Here is a 21,176-nt window from a genome sequence, read left to right on the forward strand (position 1 = left end):
CACACACACACACACACACACACACACACACACACACACACGTGTGTTGACACAGGCTCAGCTCTCTGTGGACCATTAACAGTCTGTATTACAGGCCGTTTTAGGGCTAATTACTAGAAAAACAAACAGGCTAAACATTTTCTCTAGTGCCCGCTGCCAAGGACAACCTGAGGCCGAGTCCTGAAACAATCAGAGGACGAGGTGATACCGAGGCCTCAACAGGGGGGTAGGAGGAACGGGGGGCACAGAGAAAAGTAGCTAAAAGTCAGGACTCTGAAGCAGATATTACACAGTTGGGCTCTGAATCACAGCTGACAGCATCAAAATAACCACATGGACAGTTCTAACAAAATGTGGTCACCTACCCGAGAAGTGTATTTGACAGGACAGACATAGTTCTGGATGAAGGGGGACCAGTGGCCACGGATTGTAAACTAAATATAAGGCAACACAATTAATCTAATTTTGGCTTCCACCAATTATGAAAACAAAATAATCTGTATAAAATTATTCTGTTGGTTCCTTTTTCTGTTCAGCTCCCTTTAGAGGTTGCCACAGCAGATCATCTCCCTTCATCTCGCCCTACCCTTAGCACCCAACCCTATCACAACAACTATCATGTCCTCCTTCACGACATCCATGAACTTCTCTGTGGTCTTCCTTTTTTCCTCCAACCTGGCAGAGCCATCTTCAACACTCTTTCCCCAATATATCCACCATCCCTCCTCTGCACATGTCCAAACCATCTCAAACATGCCCCTCAAACCTCAACCTGAGCTGTCCCTCTGATATTCTAATCTTGTCCCTTCGGGTCACTCCCAGTGAAAAGCATCTTCAACTTCTCCCACCTCCAGCTCGACTTCCTGTCATTCATGCATCATAGCAGGTCTCGCTACCATCTTGTAAACCTTCCTGTTCACTCTGCTGTCCTGATGTCTTGTTGATTTGATCCGTCCATCTATCTTTCTGTTATACTCATTTCTAACCCTGTTCATCCTGCTCACTCCGAATGAAAATCTTAGCATCAGCTGAGGTAACCAAAGGAGAAACTTCACTTAACAAAACCCATGTAGAAGAAAGCTCAAGGTATGCTTTGACTCTAGGGGCAAATGCCAATTTTTGGAAGTTTTTGGTATTGTTCATTAAATAAAAAAAAGAAATTAAAAAAGCTTCGGTCACCAAAAGCGATTAAATTAACGAAATTAATCTCAGCCTCTACTCAGAAGTGTCATCTCTTTGCAGATAAGATAAAATCCACAATCATGCATCGATAATATTTATATTTCTCCATGAATATGCAAGCGTCCAAGTGAACTTCACCCTGCTCTTCAAGTTTTTTTTGTGACTGGTCATTTATCTATGATCCATCAACTACGACCTTCAGGTGCATTTAATAAAATATAATAGGCACAACTGCTTATCCGTGGTGTATAAACACAACCTTACTGCTCAAGCACAGACCTCCCTCTCCCCGGCCACCTCCTGCAGCTTGTCCGGGGGAACACCAAGGCGTTCCCAGGCCAGCCGAGAGTTGTAATCTCTGCAGCGTGTCCCGAGTCTGTCCTGAGGCCTCCTCCTGGGGCCTTTTTACGTCCTTTGATGTAATCGAGAGACTACGAGCATCTTGTGTAGAGCATCTAGCATGTGAAGCCCACTGGTGTGGTTCAAATCACAAAAAGTCAAACAATCAAAAATCACGACAGAAAGAAAGTTGGACTTGGAATTTCCAGTTTTATAGACGTTGTATTGGCCTATTTTTCATTTTTCAACATTAGTGGTACCGCTGTATCGAAATCTCTGAATATATAGCTGTGTCCATTATATCAGACTGTTTGAATAAAAGAGCATCCATCTTAAGTTCCTGATTCCTGAAACACATTCAAATGAAATGTTTAAACAGACCGAAAATAAACTGAGATAAAATGATATCCACGACCACTGTGAACCACAACACAACATCCAGCCTTCACTGCTCCTTTATCAACGGCTGTGAGCCTGGAGATGAAGACCAGGCTGGATGCTGGTTTCTGGGATGGATGCTCTGAGAATGACTTCTCCTCCCCCGCTGTCTGACCCTCCATTACTTGCCTGTACTGTCAGAAGTCTTGAGCAGCTGGGTGGGGGATGCCTCGTACAAACACTTTCATCCCATCGCTTACATGTGGACACACTTTTCTATAATCACATGAAGTTTTCTGAGCAGCTCGCCACCTGTGGGAGTTCAGGGGGAGTTTTTCACCAGCGCTCTGTGAGCTTGTTTAGAGACATGACGGATAAAACACGAAGGAAATGAGGATGATTAGAGATAAACGAGGGTTCCTAGCTTCATATACAGAATCTCTGGTTTCCATAAGAAGCTGGGTGAGCTTCACACACAAGAGCAGTTTTGTAAATCACTTAACCCACATTTTGGCCGTCTGGAGAAAAACAAAGTGGAGTTCAAGTAATAAGGACTCACAGATGTTTTTAGAAAATGTGCAACTTACATTGTTTGAGTAAAGCGCTATACAAATACAGGCCATTTACCATTTCCTCACATGAAAAAAAATATATATATATCAGCAAGTTTTATTTATTCAAGAAGTCGACTGATGAGAAATTTGCCAATTTTAGGAAATAAAACTGGAATAAAATGTTTTTGAATATAGAGACGGATCAACAAGTTTTAAGAATTGAAGTCATCAATTTCATCTTGAGAACTCTTACCATCATACTGATATAATTATTAAGTCAATATCACAACCAGCAGCCTAAATAGTGTAATGTTTACAGGCTTTTCAACCTCACTAATTAAATGTAGCACTGAGCAGATGAGATCTTTGCAACAGAGGGTTAAACATGCCTGCAGCTCTGTTATATCTGCTGTGTTTGAAGGGTTAAGGTTCATATGTTCAGGCTGCAGGGACATGCAGAGTGGAGGTTTAAGACCAATAAGCAGGAGATAAAAGCTGCAGGAGCAGAGTTGAAGAATGCCGTCCGTCTATAATGGAGACCGAAACATTTAACATTAAGCACTGGGTTTGTATTCACTCTTTGAAGTGAAGTTTCAATGTATTAGTAGCACTGAAATATCGGAGTTGCGATACCTAGTTAAAGCTGAAGTTCTTATTTGTTCAATCTTTAAAACAAGCAGCGACACACAAAATAAACGATTTAAAAATAAATTATGGGACCAAAAGCTCAATAATCTGACCAAAATCAGCTTTCAAATTTACAATGTTTCACGTTGGTTGTTTGCATATTATAACTTCAGTCACCACAGTGAGCTGTAGAAAGAACGGCACAAACAGTGACAACATGCAGACGAGTGTGTAAAGCTGTGATCGAGCTTTTTGTAAGACCAACTCTGAACCATGTCAATCACTAAAAACTGCAATTCTGCCCGACATATTAGTCGTTCACCTAAACTTTGATGTCAACACAGGCCTAAGCTTAAAACTCACTGCAGTAAAGATCAGAAATAAAAATCAAGCCCATCAGTGTTGTTGTAGAGCAAGAAGTCAAAGCGGCAAACAAAGTGATCGTGAAGGGTTTTCAAATGATCTGAGAAAGTCATCTTTTCCAACTGTCACAAAATCTTCCTCTGTCATCTGGGAATCTCTGTGTTACTGCATGGAAATAGAAGTGAAAAGCAGTTAGAGACTAAACTGCTTGCGCACCCATGTCTTCTCAACCCTGCCTCAAGCATGCCTGGTGCCAGAAGGCAAATACAGAGCACTAGTCTATTCCTGGGGCAAAACCAGGCTCACTTAACTTTAAACAGCAATGTTTTCCTGGACTTAACCAAACTAAGCCTATCTGAGTGGAAATGCAAGAAAACGACAAGAGAAAAAACAAAAATGATCAAAATCAGCCTCAGCTTTATAATAACCATCCAGAAAATGCTCTACAAACCAATTTTCACTGTTAATATCAACCAGCTTCCTAACAGCTTACTCCATTGCAGAGTTGTGGTGGGGGGGCTGGACCGAAGCCTAGCTCAGCTGTCGCAGGGCGAGAGGCAACTGAAGTTTAATTAACGGTCAATTTACCATTTATTAACAATGGTTATAGTAGAGTCTTTCCCATTTTTCATTGCTCGACACATTCTTTTGGCTCCATTTGAGGTTTCTGTTCCTGAGAAATAACTGATGTTCATTACCAGCTCTCTGACCGACAAGTGGTCAAAAACGTCATTTCTATTCCAACTGTTTGCAATTTGTGTTAAATTCCCGTTCCCAGTGGAGCTGCTTGGCTCTTTATATTAAACTTCTATCAACTACCACTGTTTGCCTTTCCTGCTTTGCTTATGTGTTTTCAGCCGCGTGTTTACTTCCAGATGGACTGAAAACCATCCAGCAAAGCAACTGTGTGGAAAAAATTGGAAAATTCATCATGTGTAGAGTATTATTCCTTAAAATCTCTCAGTACCGATCAAACCCTTTGACCCTCGCTGTCTGGGACAGCACCCCTCACCCTGGGACTCCATAATATTTCAGGAATGACCAGTGGGAACCATCAGAGTGTCCACTGAGACCAGTAACACTGAAATACCCTCAGACAACATGTTACATCTGCTGTTTGACAGACAGTTTTATACAAACACACTCACCGCGTCATGAGAGAGGACACTTTTAGTCTGGATAGCCCCGAGGGGAGCTGAACTCAGCAGCAAGATCACATGACCAATGAAACCAAGACATGATGGAGGTTAACTGGTCCAAGCAGAGAATGGACCTTCAACAACCTGTTATAAAACTTTAACCCCCGGCAGACTCTTTGCCACAGAACTCTTTGGTTTCCCATGGAAAAGGATTGCATTTTTCTACGTGGTAAGATAAAAAGCATTTGCAAGTATGTGGGCACATGGAAGATGCTAGGGCTGTGCGATATGACCAAAATCTCATATTCCGATATAAGACATCTATCGTCCCGATAACGATATAAATCACAAAAATGTAACATTTTCTGTAAATTCTGTGAATCTCGGGCAGCTCGTCTTGCGGGAAGTGTTTCCAGCTGCGCGTCATGTAGCTGGAGTCGAGTGTTTTAACTGATGCATGAAGCTATACATTTTTAGACATAAGTTCTAACGGCCGCCGTTTTCTTTGTGAGTATTTATTACACGGCGTGCTGCGGGGAAAAGCCTGTTCTAACGTTTGAGTCTAAGGTTTATTTTTTAGCACCTGGCGGCTCTTTTTTTTTTAATTCTCATCCATAAATAATCTGCTCTTTCACGTGATTCAGTTTATTTTGAAAAGTCTCAACAGGATCTTGAGCTTTATTGTGAAAGGTTTATGTGGAACATAAACAAGCGGACACGCGACGCTTTTACCGTCGTTGTTGCTAACGACAACGCATAAAAACAGGCGCTTGTCCGTCCGTAGTGTGGTTATATAAAATATAAGAGAAAGAGAGAACTTTAAGAAATTAATATAGCCACTACAGCGACCATCAAAACGATGAAAAAATATTGCAGTTTATTTTGCGACATCACGAAACAAAACGATAGCGTAAAATGAAACGATAGATGTTTTTATATCGTCATCCGATATATATCGTTATATCGAACAGCCCTAGAAGATGCTGCACTTAAAATCAATAAATAAATACTCTGTGGCAATCAGTGGAGTATTGAGCTCCTAATCGTGATGACCAACTCCAACTCTACTGCTACATCTTCAAAAGGTCCAGAAGAGTGAAGAATGTTATCTTGTGTGACAGAAGTTTGTGCATCGCCACATTGTAATCAAGTAATTCTACCCTGTATATGTATACCCTATAATGCTACCCTGTGTTCTTATTGTGGTCCACAATATTTTGAATGAAACACTAATCCATCAAGTTTTTTTCCCCACTTATCTAACTCAGGGTGGTTGGGGGTCAGAACGTGTCTCTGGTATCATAGGGCGAAGGGTTGAGTACACCCTGGAATTTGGATTGTAGGAGTATCTGGAGAGAACGCGCAATCTCCACATGTAATGTACTAAAAACTGCACTACTGAGTACATTATATGCACTTTTATATAAGTAGATTTACATTACTGCAAAACTGATACACAACAGACTGTATGATTATAGATAAAACTGCTGATATATTTCCGAACGTATGCTCCCGTTTAACCTTTAATTTTTCTTTTTACCTGGATCTTTCTCAACTTCAATTGATGTCTCTTCATCACAATACACTGATGTTTTGACATAAAGTCATAGTGGGCATTTCTTTATATTCTGTTTATAGTTTCAATTAATTTTCCAAGGTTTTACAACATTTTAAGCTCACAAAAGTACAAAAAGTACCTTATTATTATTATTATTATTATTGTTATTGTTGTTGTTGTTAATAATTAATTGTATATATTCAATTATTTACTTGAATTCTAAAAATATAAGATTCATGGTTTTTAAAATGGCCATCTGCAAATTCCAGCAACGGCCTCAGTAGCAGTTCAAATGTGAGCGGTACCCAAAGCTAGAAACAATTGATTCTACGGGGGGAAAAAACCCCCCTGCTAAAACGTGAAGCAAAATGTACTTGAGTGGCCTAGAAATGCTGGAAAAAAAAAAGGCATTAAAAATAACCCACTTTTGCATAATTTGCCCATCAGATGCAGGCAGGTGGTTTTAATGTTGTGGCTTATGATTGTATTTGACTTCTATGGTGGACTTCAGTTCACATCAGAACAGCAACAGCCCCTTTTCTTTCCTCCATAAACTTGGATTTTGTATCAAAGCCTTTGTTACTGCTGGATCTGCTGAAATAAACTGGCCAAGAAGTCTTTGCTTCTTTCTTTTCAAGAAAATGACCAAGTGTAATTCTCTGTCCCACAACACCTAGCTTCTAAAAATACCACATTTAGCTTCTCGTCCCAAAACTTTAATCTCTTTGTGCCCTAGTATTTTTTCTTTGAAAAGACCAACTTAAGCTCCTTGTCCCAATATTTTGAATTCAAAAAGGCAGGGGCCGACCCTCTGATCTAAAACCACAGTCCTGTGTGGGTATTAATTCTCCAGCCGCTTGCACCTCCTGGGTAGAAAAGCACATTATTCCTTGGACAAGAATTTTTATGATCTGACTTGAGCTAAACAGCACGCCATGCAAGGCGCTGAGAGGAGAGAATAAATAGGCGAGTAGAGGCCGAGAAAAACCAAACAAGCGGCGGCTTTAAAAACCGCGGCGCACCAAGACGGATGGTCGTGTAAACACAGGCCTGATATTTTATAAAAAGCGAGAGTGTGACATCTGAATAGTTAGCGCCTGACTAGCTTATTGCTCAACGCAAACCCAGGGAATGATTAATAGGTGGGGGGTGACACTCAGAGCTGAACCCCCTTAGAGGTGCATAAATCACTCTGTGTTTTCTTTACAATGATGTGGCACTTAAGAGAGGGGAAGAAGGAGGGATGGGGAGGAAAAACCAAAAGAAAAAAAAGTGAGAACAAAGATGGGAAACGAAAAGGAAGGCGAACCAAAAGGAGGCAGACAGGAGGTACAAGGAAGGATACGTGAGGCAGACGAAGAAAATTAAGAAAAGAAAGGAGAACTAAAATGAGGAAGAAGTTTGAACATGATAAATAGTGAAGACACAAGAGAAGGAGAAACTGTCAAACAAGAAGAAAAAAGGAGACAGGAGGAAACAAAAGAGGCGAGGCTGCTGTAAAAAGGAAAAATGAAAGAGAGACGGAGAGCGAGGGGGAGGAAAAATGTCCGTCCAGTTTTCCAGCTGGTTAATGTCGGTAACAGTTATTAGTTTGTCAGATAAGGTCTGTGCGTCTGCGTGTGTTTACATTAGGCTTAGTCTGACTAAAGCCCCACTTAGTGCTGTGTGTGTGCACATAAACGTCTACCCTTGTGAGGACAAGTTTCAGTTGTAGGCCTGTGGAGTGATGACGTGCTCACTCACTTTGTGACAGACCTTCAAAGGGTTTGGTTTCAGGGTTTGGGTTGGTATTAGATTTAGGCATTTAGTAGTTATATGTGAATCAGAGTCCTCACAAAGATAGGTGGATGAGTGTGTATGGGCTGTTAAGAACTGATGGCTGTCTACTTCAACTCTGCTAAATATTTGACTCCAATGTAAAAACACACTTCGTTCTCCTCCCGTTTTCTTTCTCCTTCAGACATACAAACACACACGTGTGTCTTTCCAAACTTGTGAGGACACAAAACCAATACAAATCCACTCTTAATCCTCAAACAGCATAGATATATACACTTTGATGCTTTTTGGGCCTCTGACCACAGAGTGTATACTGTAAAAGATGCATGTAGCAACGTGAAAGTGCCTTAAATCTTTTTAATGACCAGCAGAGAGCAACTCCTCTGTTTTCAAAAAGACTGCTTTCATGCCTTATTAAATACAACGTCATGGTCATTTTTTAAGTTATGGTCCCTATTAGAGTAGAGCAGCAGCAGACGTCACTAACCAAAAGCTGAATTCCGGTTTTCTATTTCCATCTTTTGCTGTTGATGCTTTCACGCAACTTCCCACGATGCACCAAACATTACTTCTCCACTCTTTGCACACCTTCAGCTTTTGTCCAGTTTCTCTTGTAGTTTAAGTTCTGGCCTTTTTGTTTGTCATCTCTCTACGCTCCTTTATCCTCTCTTTTTACCCCCTAGCTGGTCATCGATGGTCACTCCTGCTCAATGAGACTGTTTCTAATGGAAATTTCTTCCTGGGGTTCTCCGTCTAATATCTGGGGCTTTATTTAGGGTTCTAATGTTACAATATAAAGTGCTTTGAGATTATGTTTAAGCTATAAACTTTAAACTAAAGTGAATTACTCAACTTGGCGACTAACTGCAGGGTGATGAAATCTGTCGCAGCATTTGGACTAACACAGTGAATGGCAACCAAACATTCACTCTCACATTCACACCTACAGCCAATTTAGAATCACCAGTTAGTCTAAAAAGAACATGTTTAGATTGAGGAAATAAAAAGACAACACCCAAAACGGTGACAGCCATATAAAGTCTACAGTAAGTTTTAAATTGCCTTAAAACTCAATCACACATCTACATGCTGCTGCATCCTCAGTATGATGTGACGTGTGTGGAGCTATGGTTGGTTTCCTCTGCTCACTCTATGTCTTTAAACAGAGCACTTACATGTCCTAACACTGTCAGCTCATCTCTAGCAGCAGATTTAAAAACCTGCAGCATCCCCTCACTGAAAAACTACAATTATCTGCTGTGAAATATGACAGCTGTCAAGACGGTCCGAGGTCAGCTCCTCTCACTCGCTTTGTTTTAATGGTAAAGTTTGGGTTTTGTTTTTGTCAGTTTCAGGTACTGCTGTCATCATTCTGTCCTGTTCTGTTGAGATTCTGGACTACTAGTCTTGTTTTCATCCATCTGGTTACTGATGTCATTACATACTGGAATACTCTATGAATATCAACTTGGAATGTAATTAACATTTAGCTTCAGATGTTATTGCGCTTTTCTAAAAACAAAAATAAGTAACTGTAATTTGCTGAAAAATCCTTTTTATGTTTGGTTTGTTATGAGTTTTTAAACACATTTACATACTTAACAGGGATAACCACTGGCCCATATTTTTATACTTAGACAACTAGTATGAACATACCTTTACAGCCCATACTAACATGCAAACATGCATTGTTAAGACTACCCATCCTTTAAATCTGTAACCCCGGTATAAAAGTTTAGCACTCTGCAGTAAACAGCTCCTATAAGAATCACATCCTTCTCTGGGTGAACCATACCTGTTTGAATCGAGCAAGCTCCTTTAAGGCACGCCCCCACTGCTGCTTGTAGTGTAGCTTGGATTTAGTGGCGGACTCCAGCTTCCTCTCCAGCTCCACCTGACAACGAAAAACACCTTTTGTGCTTTTTTCAATAGCATATTTATTGTGTTGCATTTTTTTTGTTTTCATTTTTAGTTTATTTCTTTCAGTATTGCTTTATTTTTACTTATTTTAGAGTTATTATTGCAAAAATGTATTAATGTTATTTAACCCTTTTAGCTTAAAAAAGTTATACAGCACTGTTTTATGTAATATTGTAGTATTACATGTTGTATAATCATTTTTATTATTTTAGACTTTTAGCAGCTTTTTTTAGCATTTTCTCTAATATTGCTTTATTTCACTAACTAACCTGTGGAGTGCAAATTGTGTAATTTTCTTTGAGTTTCATTAAATTTCATCTTGTAATATTTTTATATATTACATCTGCTCTGTCCCATCAGCTTATCGTATATCTGTGAAGAAAACCTGGAAACCTGCACAGAAAGGTGATGTACAAATAAGGTCTGTCAGTTTTTTATTTCTTTACTCTTTTGCTGTAACTTTGACTTTAATTTCATTATAATGAGTACCGTCTTTCCAGGTAGTACTATTCCTAAAGCAGCTGCTTTACCTTCTCTAGGGTGAGCAGGTTGATCTCTGACTGCAGTCTGAACTCGGGTCTGATGTTCTGTTGTTCTCTGAACAGCTGGAACTCTTTCTCCAGTTGTTTGTACCGAGACTCACCATCTGCAATCTGCACAACATGAGCACAAAGAAAAGAACAGAAAAAGTCACTTTACTTTACAATCAGAATCAGTCAAACAGATTAATCCTCAATCTCTACCTGCTGCAGTAACCGTGCTCGTTCCTCCTCCATCAATCGGACTTTTTCTCTCTCTAGCGCCACCCGGTGGTCGCACTCCTGTCGCAGTCGCCTGCTGCTCTCCTGCAGTTCCCTCTGGGTCAGCTCATGCTCGGCCCGCAGCTCCCTCTGCAGCCTCTGAGTCTGAAAACAGAGATGCACTCACTTTACTGTAGAGAAACGGTTTGGTCAGTTATAATCTTGAGTAGAGTGAATGTCACTTCCCTCTACCTTTGTATGTGTGAAATATACGTAGACTGCATGCATTTCACATTCTCAATAATCAATACATTTTAAGATATTACATTTTGCAGAGAGCTAAAATCTACAATCTACCAGTGAACACTTTGACTGCAAGAGTCAAAGGGTCTGCTTAAATGGGGTCTTTAAGAGATCTCACAAAAAAAATTATTATTATGATAATAATACTAAAAATGTTAAGAAAAAGGCTTTCACATACATTCTATGGTCAAAATAGCCCTGGGGAAGCTTTAATGAAGACTTCTGTGTAGCATTTCACCTTTAATCTACATGTTAAACATCAGCACAGCCGATGTTCTGACTAAAAGTGTTTTAAAAGAGCCAAAAATCTAAAACATACACTTGTATCTTTAGATTTATTGAAGTGTCTTTGTTATGCTTACATTTTCTATAATAACAAAACCTGCTATAAAGGGTTTGGTCAGTTATAATCTTGAGTTTGGAAATGGCCACATAATATCTAGTCTATGTTAAACAAGAACTACAAAAAGTACAGTTTTACTGATAGCTGCTTTTGAAGTGTGAGCTATTAGCATTTGGAATGAATGAAGAATTGGTTTCATATATAACGTTGTACACAAGATGGTGCTACAATGTGTGGCATAAAAGTCATAAAGCGGTTGAGGTGATGGATGATGACAGATGCTGATAAATTACTGAATAATGCAATGATCCAAACACTTCATGTGATGTCTGATGATCAATTTTCTGTCTACAGTCCTCCTTCTGTCAAGCAATTCTTAAGTGTTGACAACATACTAAAACACACATTTACAGAATTACAATTACAATAATTTGTATGAATATTATGAGCCTTTGATACTGTATGTTGTGTCATCAGCTAGCATCAGACCTCCAGCTCAGCCTCAGCCAACTGTTTCTCTCTCTTCTCCAGATCAGACAAAGTCTTCTGAAGCTGCTCCTCCAGCAGGTTATACTCCACCTCCTGCAAACACACACAGATGTGTAGAAGTGAGCAGGAGGGACCTTTCAGTAAAACTTAAGCATATATTGATATGTGAATTTGTGTAGGCGGGTGTAGACTCTCCACCTTCTTCTTGACCAGAGCTTCTCTCTCTCGGTCTCTCCTCCTCCACTCTTCTGCTAACGCCTGCATGTGGCTCAGCTCCTTCTTCCTCAGCTAAAACAAGCATATTTTATAAACGTTATATAATAGTCGACTCCTACAGGAAAAAAAATTGTTCAATTTTTGGCAAAAGTAAGAAAATATATGAGCGCTGTAAGAATCCAATAAACTGCATGGAGCTAGTGGTTACCTGATCATCAAACAGATCCTCCTGCTCCTCCTTCCACATCTCCAGCTCCAGGGCTGTGCGGTACTCCAGAGTCTCTCTGGGGACTGTAGGACCCAGTGGCGCTGTTTGGAGGCTGGAAGCTGCAGGTCTGGGCACTGCAGGGTGGAAGGATGGCTGCGAGCGAGGTGCAACTTCATTCTGTAGATATGTAGGAAAATAAACATGTCAAAAGTGATCTAGTTGAGCTAGAAACAAACAACAACATTTTACTCCAAGTAATCTGTGGTGATAGAAGACTAGAAAGACTTTTTTTTTTTTTTTATCTCTAAAATAAAACTAGCATGGACAGAAAAAGGTTGTTTTTAGAGCAGAACACATTCCCAGCTCTACAGTGTTTATATAGTTTTATTTTTGGAACATGACTCAGTTAAAAACATATTTTTCAAACCCTGGCACTCAGTTTATCCTTTGAAACAAAGGTTTACATCCTGTTTCTTTAAAAGGCACTTATTGTAGATGACGTGCTTAAAAATCCTTTAAACCTTATAAAATCAACTAAAGCTGTGACTCCACATCCAATACTTTGTGTATCATGTTGGAGAGTTATGAACTGAAAGCAGCTTTTATAGAATAGCACTCTGTACCACAGATGGTGCCGCAAGTAAAAGAAGTCAGTTTTCAGTCTGACTGATGGTGAAAAATGTTGCACGGAGGGATAGACTAAAACACACCTAGGTCATCTAAATCCACAATATTTTTGTTCTTTATCTTGTTGGAAGGAAGATGCACCATACTGGCTGTTATTTGCGCTGCTCTCTCACCTGTGATGAGTCAGACACTATGACCTCTGTGGCTTTAACCAATCCCAGGTCCTCTAGCGTTGCCATGTAGCCCAACTCTGCCACCTTCTCACTAGGCCTGAGAGACAGATAGAAATGCAGCTGTTAAACAGAGGTTAATCATCATTACGTGATCCATCAGTCAGTCTGGTTTCTACCGGTGTTTTTGGACCACAGGGATCCTGTCCAGGTGAGTCTGTCTCCAGCACTGCTCTCCAGTTGATCCCAGGAATCTGCTCTTCTCAGTGCTCAACAGCTGAGAGAGTTGGATGGAGGCTCGTCCAATCAGCTGGTCACGGCTGGTTGTATCTCTATGCCAAACCTCCACCACCAGAGGAACTCTACAACACACAGTTAAAACACATGAAATCCCCCCGCTGCTTTTTTAACACTTCTTCTGAACTAACACCAAACTAATGAACATTCCTGCATTTTTTCTTTCTTAATTTCTGCTGTGAGATTTTAGAACATTTGTTACCAACCGGTTCACTTTAAAAAGTGGAGCTCATCTCATCAAGCATAGCTGGCATTCATGTACAAAGCTGCAGGAGTATGAGCTGTAGCAGGAGAGCTCGTGCTGCTACACTGAGATCAATGAGGCGTCATAAGAGAACAAGGACAACTATCGCAGGCTGCAATTCAAAACTGTGGAGCTGAAGTCTGTTCACAACATTATTTATGAATCCAGTTTAAGTACGAGTGAGCCATCTTTCTCACAAAAACACATCCGTATACATGTTCCCCAGCCTCACTACTGCCACAAATACAATCTGATTCTATGGAAACACTGTATCAGGATAACAATGTTTCCTCAAAGAATAAGAAAGAAAGAAAAACCAGGTGACTACCAGGGGACTGCATAGTGTTTCTGTTTGCTGCTGGTGCGGGGCGATGTCATCGGTGACATCTAGAAGGTGGGACGTCAACGTGTGTGCATGTGACAGTGAGTGAGTGGTCTATGAGTGTGTGTGTGCATGGCTGAGCCCCGGACCCTGTGGGACATGGTCACCGCTCCCTGCTGGACGCTTATGCCTCTCCCTGGGATGTGGGTGCTTGTTGGTTCCGGGTTGCGTGACTGGATGCTCTGGTGTGGCCGTTGGCCCGCTCCCTTTGTGAGTCAGGGTAGCTTGATCGATCTCGTTGGTGGGGTGGGGTGGGGGGGGTTGCTGCGTGCTGGGTGACTGTGTTCTCAACTTGTAACAGGGTGGCCGGCCTCTAGCAGGTCCACTGCCTATTGCCTCTGGGAGTCTCACCCTTTGGCCATGGGCACCCCATCTGGGGCCTCCATCCTTCTCCTCCTTGGATGGATGCGCGGATGTCGCAGTGATGTGTGGCCTTGGGTCCTCAGTACTCTTCGGGGTCTTGGATGGGAGAGTTGCCCTGGTTCCATCTCCATCTGTCTGTTGCTCTTGTGGGGTTGTTACTGCAGCTTCCCACCCTCATTATCAAGTCAATTCATGACAAATACACATAAACATCTCTCAGGTGATTAGTATATTTTCTCATTTTTGTGTCCCAGGTGCTGTATGTTTGTTTTTCTTACAGGTGCAGCAGGTGTCGATACATTGTTCATTTCTATTTGTGCTCCATCCTATTATTATACCCCCCACACACACTTTTTCCCCTGCCTGTCCTACCTTACACATTGTCATACTTTGTCACATATAATGTAATAACTGAAATAACACAAAAGGAAATGAATAAATAATCAGATAAAAGATTCACATGAACACAAGGAGGCTATAAAGATTTTATATAGCTGTTTTTGGAAAAGCAAAATATGTTTTGTGGCACCACAGTGCACTCAGATCACAACTCTGATTGCAAAAGCTGCCAGACAGGACAGGATTTAAAAAGAAAAAAAAGGGCATCATGTTCATTTGCAGTGACCATTCCCTCAAAGGTGTCACAAAACATAACAGCAAAATGTTCTCTACAGCAGAACTAAGAAAAAGGAAATCACTGAAGGGTTCAATGGTTCAGGTTTTTCCTTTAATTTTTCACCCATTTATGTCATTTATACTGTCATGAAAAACAAACTTTGAAGTAAAAGGAAAAGATAATTATAGATGATAACTTAAAAGGAAACACTATTCGAGCTGTCATTATAATAGGTCTGGAGTTATTTTTCCATCAGAAGAGTTTTGTGCCTGTTGGCTGACACAGAGTCAGAGAGCTGATCCCTCAAGCAGGAGGACAAAGAGCAAACCAACGATAAACCCGACAGCTCAGCTTTGTTTAAATAATGTATGAAGGTGAGATGGTTTCTTTGCACTTATTTATGTTTTACTGTGTTATCATTAAAAATATCACCACTGGACCTTTATAACTATACAAGGTAAGTTACACTGAATATTTTTTCCTGATAATATTTACTGATACTGAATGAAAGTGAATTATTTAACTGCGATCAACATTTGATCTCCTTCCATATGTTTAAAGCATGATATTAAAAACAGGGTCCATCAGTTGCAATAATAGCTGCACTTCTTTAAATTTTGATGGAAGAATGAAGTTTTTTTCCCTACCTGCTGAAGGTTTCCTGTAGCTGCTGTGGCAGGGCAGCAAAGTCGAAGGCGCAGTAGGACTGAGGCAGAGACACCTCCGTGTTCCTCTGCAGCTCCACAGGAGGGTTAGTCATGATCGGAGCAGCACTGCCAAAGAACTGGTAGGAGTACCTGAAGTGTGACAAATATACAACCATCAATGAACAGATAAAATTAAAACCACTGCACTAAATATTTGGATGGATTCCTAAATAGAAAATTATCTCAATCAAACACCAGACAGAAGTCCATGAAATCTTACGATAATAATTTTTTTAAAGGCATGTTTGTTATAACCGATTTTTTAAAATAAACTGTTAGAAGTGATGATTGTGAGTAAAATACAGGAAAACTACTTCCTCTATGTTGAACAGTTGATAAATTAACCATCCACACTTATACAGACCTTTAAAGCACTAAAGGTAAAATCAGTACATTTATTTGTACATGTTAACAATTAAAAATCGTTACTGGCCCCATTAACCCAGTTTTCAAGATACTTAGCAGGTAGTTTACATCTTATGGTTTTTGAGAACATATAAACAGGTTTAATGGCACTGATAGCATTGCATGATTGCAAGTCGCAACTGGGCTTGTTTTTATATGGGAACGAAATCATGGCAGACAGGATTTGTAGGTTCTTAATGCAAATAATTTGTGTATTTCATTAATAACAACTTTAGGCCCAGAAATTTTAGTTATGCAGCCAGACCCTGAACCTCAACAGCTAACAAATAGATGACCACTCAGGCTACAGCCTCAGTTTCTACCTGTTAATGTTTCTAAAGTAGAATCACTGTGGCGATCGCTTTGTGCTGGTTTTCATGTTTGTTTTGTGTTGCCGGTGTTGTGCTTACATACTAAGAGAAAGATCACGTGTGTGCTCATTAGGATAGTGCATTAGGTGCCGGTATGTTGGGGTGTGGCCTATTGCCTTATATTGTAAAATGTAACTATGAGAAAATGCATTTCAGGTGACTTTACGGAGAAACAAGAAACTAATGCATCACATTGTGTAATTAATTAATTTCTCCAGTAAATACTTAAGTAACGCACTGAGGAAAAATACCTCCAACAAACCTTCGACCCACAGCATGCAATTAATTTGCAAGAATCGAATGTCTTCGATATCTTGCTTAGTGATGGTGATGACTCTCAAGGCGGAGTCAATGAGAACCCCGTGAGAATCGATAAGGATATGAATTAACAAGTAATATCAATAATGGCATCAGAATCGCTAAATTCTTATCAATTCAATTGACATAATTTATTTTTAATTGTTGTTGTAAACAAGCTGCAATTTCTAATGCTTGGCACCATGTAAATAAAACTGAATGGAAATTAAAATGCTTCCTCCTGACTCAGGCTCAATGCTGCTGAGTGTTTGACAGATATTAATGTGAACATCTAAAGTTTCCTAAAATCTCTGCACAGCACCGTATGTGGAAAAACTCATTCTGACAGCTGAGAGCAGATAAAGTGTTTCACCTGAGCGTAGCAGCAATGGGGTGGGGTAAGCTGAGGTTTCTCAGGCTGCGAAGGTCCAGAGAGAAGCAGTAGTGATGAGCGGAGGGGGGGATGGAGACTTTGGGAGCAGAAACACTGACGGATGACATTCCACCATCCGCTGCAGCCTCAGGCTGTCTGGGCAGCGATGCTGGAGCCTCGAAAACTGTAGCTGGACACCAGTGAACAAACTTCAGCTCTAAACCTTTCAAACTTCTCGTGTGAAAATGACAGCTGCTTATTTTAAGTCCTACCTGCCAATCCTGTCGGCTCTCTGCCGTGCCGGAGCTCATCCAGCAGACTCTCTGCTTCGCTCTCTGTATGAGATGAAGGAGGAGGGAGAGGAGGACCCAGAGGACCAGGATGTGGAGGAGACCCTGCAGGCTTATGGACTGGAGAAGAGCTTCGAGGTCTCTGTTCAGCAGGAGGAACAGCAGGAGACAGCGCTCCACTAGCCTTTTTATTCCCCACAGACTGCTGAAAAGACACAAGACCATGCAGCATGACATGTAGTGTGATAATCAGCCAACAACTCAGGTCTATCATAAAGCATAACAAAAACAACCAATGCATCAGGAAGTTATAAAATCACAGTGGTAAAGAAACACATGAAATCTAGTCTGAGGCTCTATGCAGAGTTCTGCTCTCCCTCCAAATTGCTGTGAGTGCAAAGATTCATCCTTCATTCATCTCATATAATTTAGAGCTGACAACATCCCAATCATAAATGTTTTAGAAATTAAACTCTGAGTACTTGTTTTCATTTACCTGCAGTGTGACCTCCTCCCTCCTCAGGGTTACAGCCACTCCCAGAGTCGGCTGCAGGTCAGTGGGCAGAGCAGGCAGCGTCTGCTTGACTCGCTTCGGAGGCTGCAAGAGAAAGGCTCCCTCTAGTGTCGCTGCTTTGTTATCCAGATCCGTGGAAATACCAGCCAGAGCTGAGAGAGAAATGTCAGTGCTGCCCAAAGAGTGATTCCCACAGCACAGGTGGATCTGAGGAAGAGAAAGGACTAAGACATACAGGTACACAGCAGGTAACTGGGAGGCAGGAGCTCCCAGTCAGGCACTCACCTGTAAACTGGGCTGCTGAGACAGGAAGGCTTTGAGGATCTGTTTGCTAGTGCGGATGCGCACAGATGCGCGCTCTGGCTCAAAGTCAGGACTCAGGAGGTTGTGGAAAGGCTCGCTGGTTATGTCATTCCCCAGTAAAGAATAGTAGAAGAAGAACTCTGAGCCCTCCGCTGACAGTTTCATGGTGCTGGGGACCAACTACAGTGAAACAAAAACATTTCTGGTTTTAAAGGATTCTCTTTTAAAGTCTACATGTACATGTGAAGATGATTTTTCAGTTTCAGTCAGCATGATGGTAAAATACGAGTGTGTGCATGTGTGTGATAATGTTATAGAGTTATATATATTTTACTATTTTATTGAAGAACTGTTTTATAACAATTTTAACTCCCACAGAAGCTGCAGATTTTCATAAAAAACATTCATTTAAAGTTAAATATGAATAAATACTTAAAGTTCACTTTTAATTAATCGATAGTTAACGCAAACATACAGTTTTTAAGAAAATGTTAGCAAAAGTCAAACGACTTTACTCGGTTGCGTGACCCTGAAGTACACCGACAGAGAAAACTGGCAGCTGCAAGTGTTAATGGTCCTTCCACATGTTCCCCTACAGAACATTTCTCAAGATTTACTTCTCCAGATATATTTCAATAGCCAGAGGCTTTCTTTCACTCATGGTAGTTCTTGCTGAACAAGTCAAGGTTGCGGAGGGCTGAAGCCTAAATTAGCTGTCATCCAGCAAGAGGCAGAATTCACCCTGGACAGTTTCAGGCTCAAAGACACACCTATGACCAATTTGGGATCACATCATGTGTTTTGACTGTGGGGGAGGAAGCCTGAGAGGCCAGAGAGAAGCCAGAGAGGTACAAAGAGAACATGCAAACTGTACACAGAAAGACAGCTGCTGGATTCGACAGCTGCTGTGATGTAGCAGTGCAAACCACTGCAACACAGTCGTCAATTCAAATTAAAAATCTGATTACATTTAGGCTATTCAACAGTGCGTTATTGTCATTCATTTATTTGTTTATAGAGAACCCCTGCTAGTACTTCTTGAATTCTGTTTTTTTATTGTTTTATCTGTTTCACTGAAGAGCACATCAGCCATCAGAGCCATGCAGCGCTTCCTTTCTTCTTTGCAGGGCTGGTCGACTAATTGGATTTCCATTTAATTACATTTTTGGCTTCTGGGGATAAAACGATTACTTTTCTGCCTTTATTTTTGCTATAAAAACGAGAGCTTTTGGTCAAAAAATCTACAGCGCATGAAATAATTGAAAATGGCTCCCATTGGTGAACCAGTAGAAGGACAATTAATGGGTGCCTGCAGGTTCCTTTGTTTTCTCTCACCCGCTCTGCTTTCGGGTTTCTGGGACGTCATTTGGTTATCAGCTTCAGCTCTCCCTCGTTTCTTTGCAGGGCTCTTATTGCCACCTGCAGACATCTTGTGGGAGAGGCTGTAGGCCAGCAGGGATTGGCTTTACATTTAAAAGCAACTGCTAATCTGGGCCCCTGACACCACAGCCATGTTTTTTCAATTCATTTATTAGTTTTAGTATGTTTAATATATGCATGACATTAATTAATAGTTATACTAAACATTCAAGATTAGAATTACTGCCACATTAAGCTATAAAATAAAAACACCCCAACTACACATTAATTAAGATTTATAACTAATGCTGCGCAGCGTGTAATGTGAAAACAATTCTAATTGTAATGGTTGGAGAAGAGATTGGTTTAATTTGGCAGTGAGATACTCAGTGTCTTTGCTCTCTTATTATGACACTCCAAAGGAGGCAGTCCCTGTAGGAGCAGTTAAGAGATGAAGCAATAATCTTTCAACAACAATAACCACCTGTGATATTCTTCATCCATATTTTAGAAGTCATTCTGAGAAAACTGCTGTGCTTTTATTTCTTTAATACTTTTCTCAGCTTCTCCCAGAGTGCCTTTAGATGACCCCAAATAGCAGGCCTGGGGATGCTGTCAGCTGGGTTTATCATCATTATCTGACACGTGGAAACAGAAACAACCCATGCAGCAGTGACAACATATGAGCGAGCCAAGAAAAAGAGTGTTTCTCCATTTTCTGTTATCAAACTTTAGTCCAGATACTGGAAATTTGTGGGTGTGACATCACTTTGGCTACATTATCTTAAGCAATAACAATTCAACATTTAGGTCTGACGTGATCAGTCAGGCATCAGGGTCAGAGTTCGGTCTTTACCTGCTCTAGTTTGGTTGCGAAGGCCACGGTGACAGAAAGGACAAACATGTCGGTGCAAAGATCTGCCGGCCCTACTTGATGGTATCCCTGGTCTGGGATCAGTATGGCCTCCAGCTTCTCTGGGAGTAGATCGGTCACCGAGGAGGAACCTACACCAGCATAGCAAGGAGATCAAAACAAGCAGTAAATAAAAGAGCAAAAACAAAAATCTTACAGGTTGCAGATGTGAAGAAACCACAAATTTTTATTTTTATTCACTGAAACCACCAATTATTCCTCTCTAATGTTTGCTGGTAGCAGAGCAACGCTTACACAAGAACCGGAGCTGAGCCTGAAGTGAGACTGTACAAAACCACAAGCAAGACATCATGGCTGCAAACCAGGAACTGTGTGAACAGAAGTTTAACTCTAAATAGAGCAATGTTCACCTCAGACACATTTTCAGATCTGAAGTGTACAAACTGAGATGTCAGAACAAGTTGTTACAGTAACTTGGCAGCAAAAAGGACTCAGAGTTAGGGCTGCAACAATAAACTAAATGCTTAGGTAAAAGCACAGCTCTTTAGCACACCCTTGTGTTAAACAATGAGCAGGCGAGCGTTTCAGTCACATTTGTTACTAAAAACAGACCTGCAACTGAACATTATTTAGGAGCAACGGATGAATAAAACGTAAGACCATGTAGCCCCCAGTTTTTCACAACAAAAACACCGATAAGACAACAACAGCAGTGATGATGACACTGTCATATACAGACACACCACCGTGACTGAGAAAGTGAGCTCAGATTGAGTGAAAGAAAACGTGTTTCTAGCATCCAAAATATCCTGGAATTACCATTAAAACCTTTCCTGGGAAAAAGCT

The 21,176-nt window shown here is 40.7% G+C and overlaps 1 protein-coding gene across 3 annotated transcripts in view; it reads right to left on the reverse strand.

The window, feature by feature from the left end:
* The window catches only part of LOC102292726 (centrosomal protein of 120 kDa), a 34,374-nt gene that overhangs the window by 8,286 nt on the left and 4,912 nt on the right, over nt 1-21,176 (reverse strand). The window contains exons 5-18 of one of the 3 annotated variants that reach the window (XM_042227227.1): nt 20,313-20,461; nt 18,080-18,277; nt 17,777-18,001; nt 17,263-17,485; nt 16,991-17,174; nt 15,485-15,634; nt 13,115-13,297; nt 12,939-13,035; nt 12,139-12,315; nt 11,913-12,002; nt 11,715-11,807; nt 10,583-10,744; nt 10,370-10,492; nt 9,715-9,813 (exon numbers count right to left, since the gene is read on the reverse strand). In XM_042227227.1, the coding sequence (XP_042083161.1) occupies nt 9,715-9,813; nt 10,370-10,492; nt 10,583-10,744; nt 11,715-11,807; nt 11,913-12,002; nt 12,139-12,315; nt 12,939-13,035; nt 13,115-13,297; nt 15,485-15,634; nt 16,991-17,174; nt 17,263-17,485; nt 17,777-18,001; nt 18,080-18,277; nt 20,313-20,461 (2,153 nt within the window). Of the gene's footprint in view, nt 1-9,714; nt 9,814-10,369; nt 10,493-10,582; nt 10,745-11,714; nt 11,808-11,912; nt 12,003-12,138; nt 12,316-12,938; nt 13,036-13,114; nt 13,298-15,484; nt 15,635-16,990; nt 17,181-17,262; nt 17,486-17,776; nt 18,002-18,079; nt 18,278-20,312; nt 20,462-21,176 lie in introns of all 3 variants that reach the window. The other 2 variants (XM_005938646.3, XM_005938645.3) reach the window with 2 other exon arrangements.

The sequence above is a fragment of the Haplochromis burtoni genome, unplaced genomic scaffold (assembly GCF_018398535.1).
Source record: "Haplochromis burtoni strain Fernald_Lab_line unplaced genomic scaffold, NCSU_Asbu1 Contig_250, whole genome shotgun sequence".
Taxonomy (NCBI): domain Eukaryota; kingdom Metazoa; phylum Chordata; class Actinopteri; order Cichliformes; family Cichlidae; genus Haplochromis; species Haplochromis burtoni.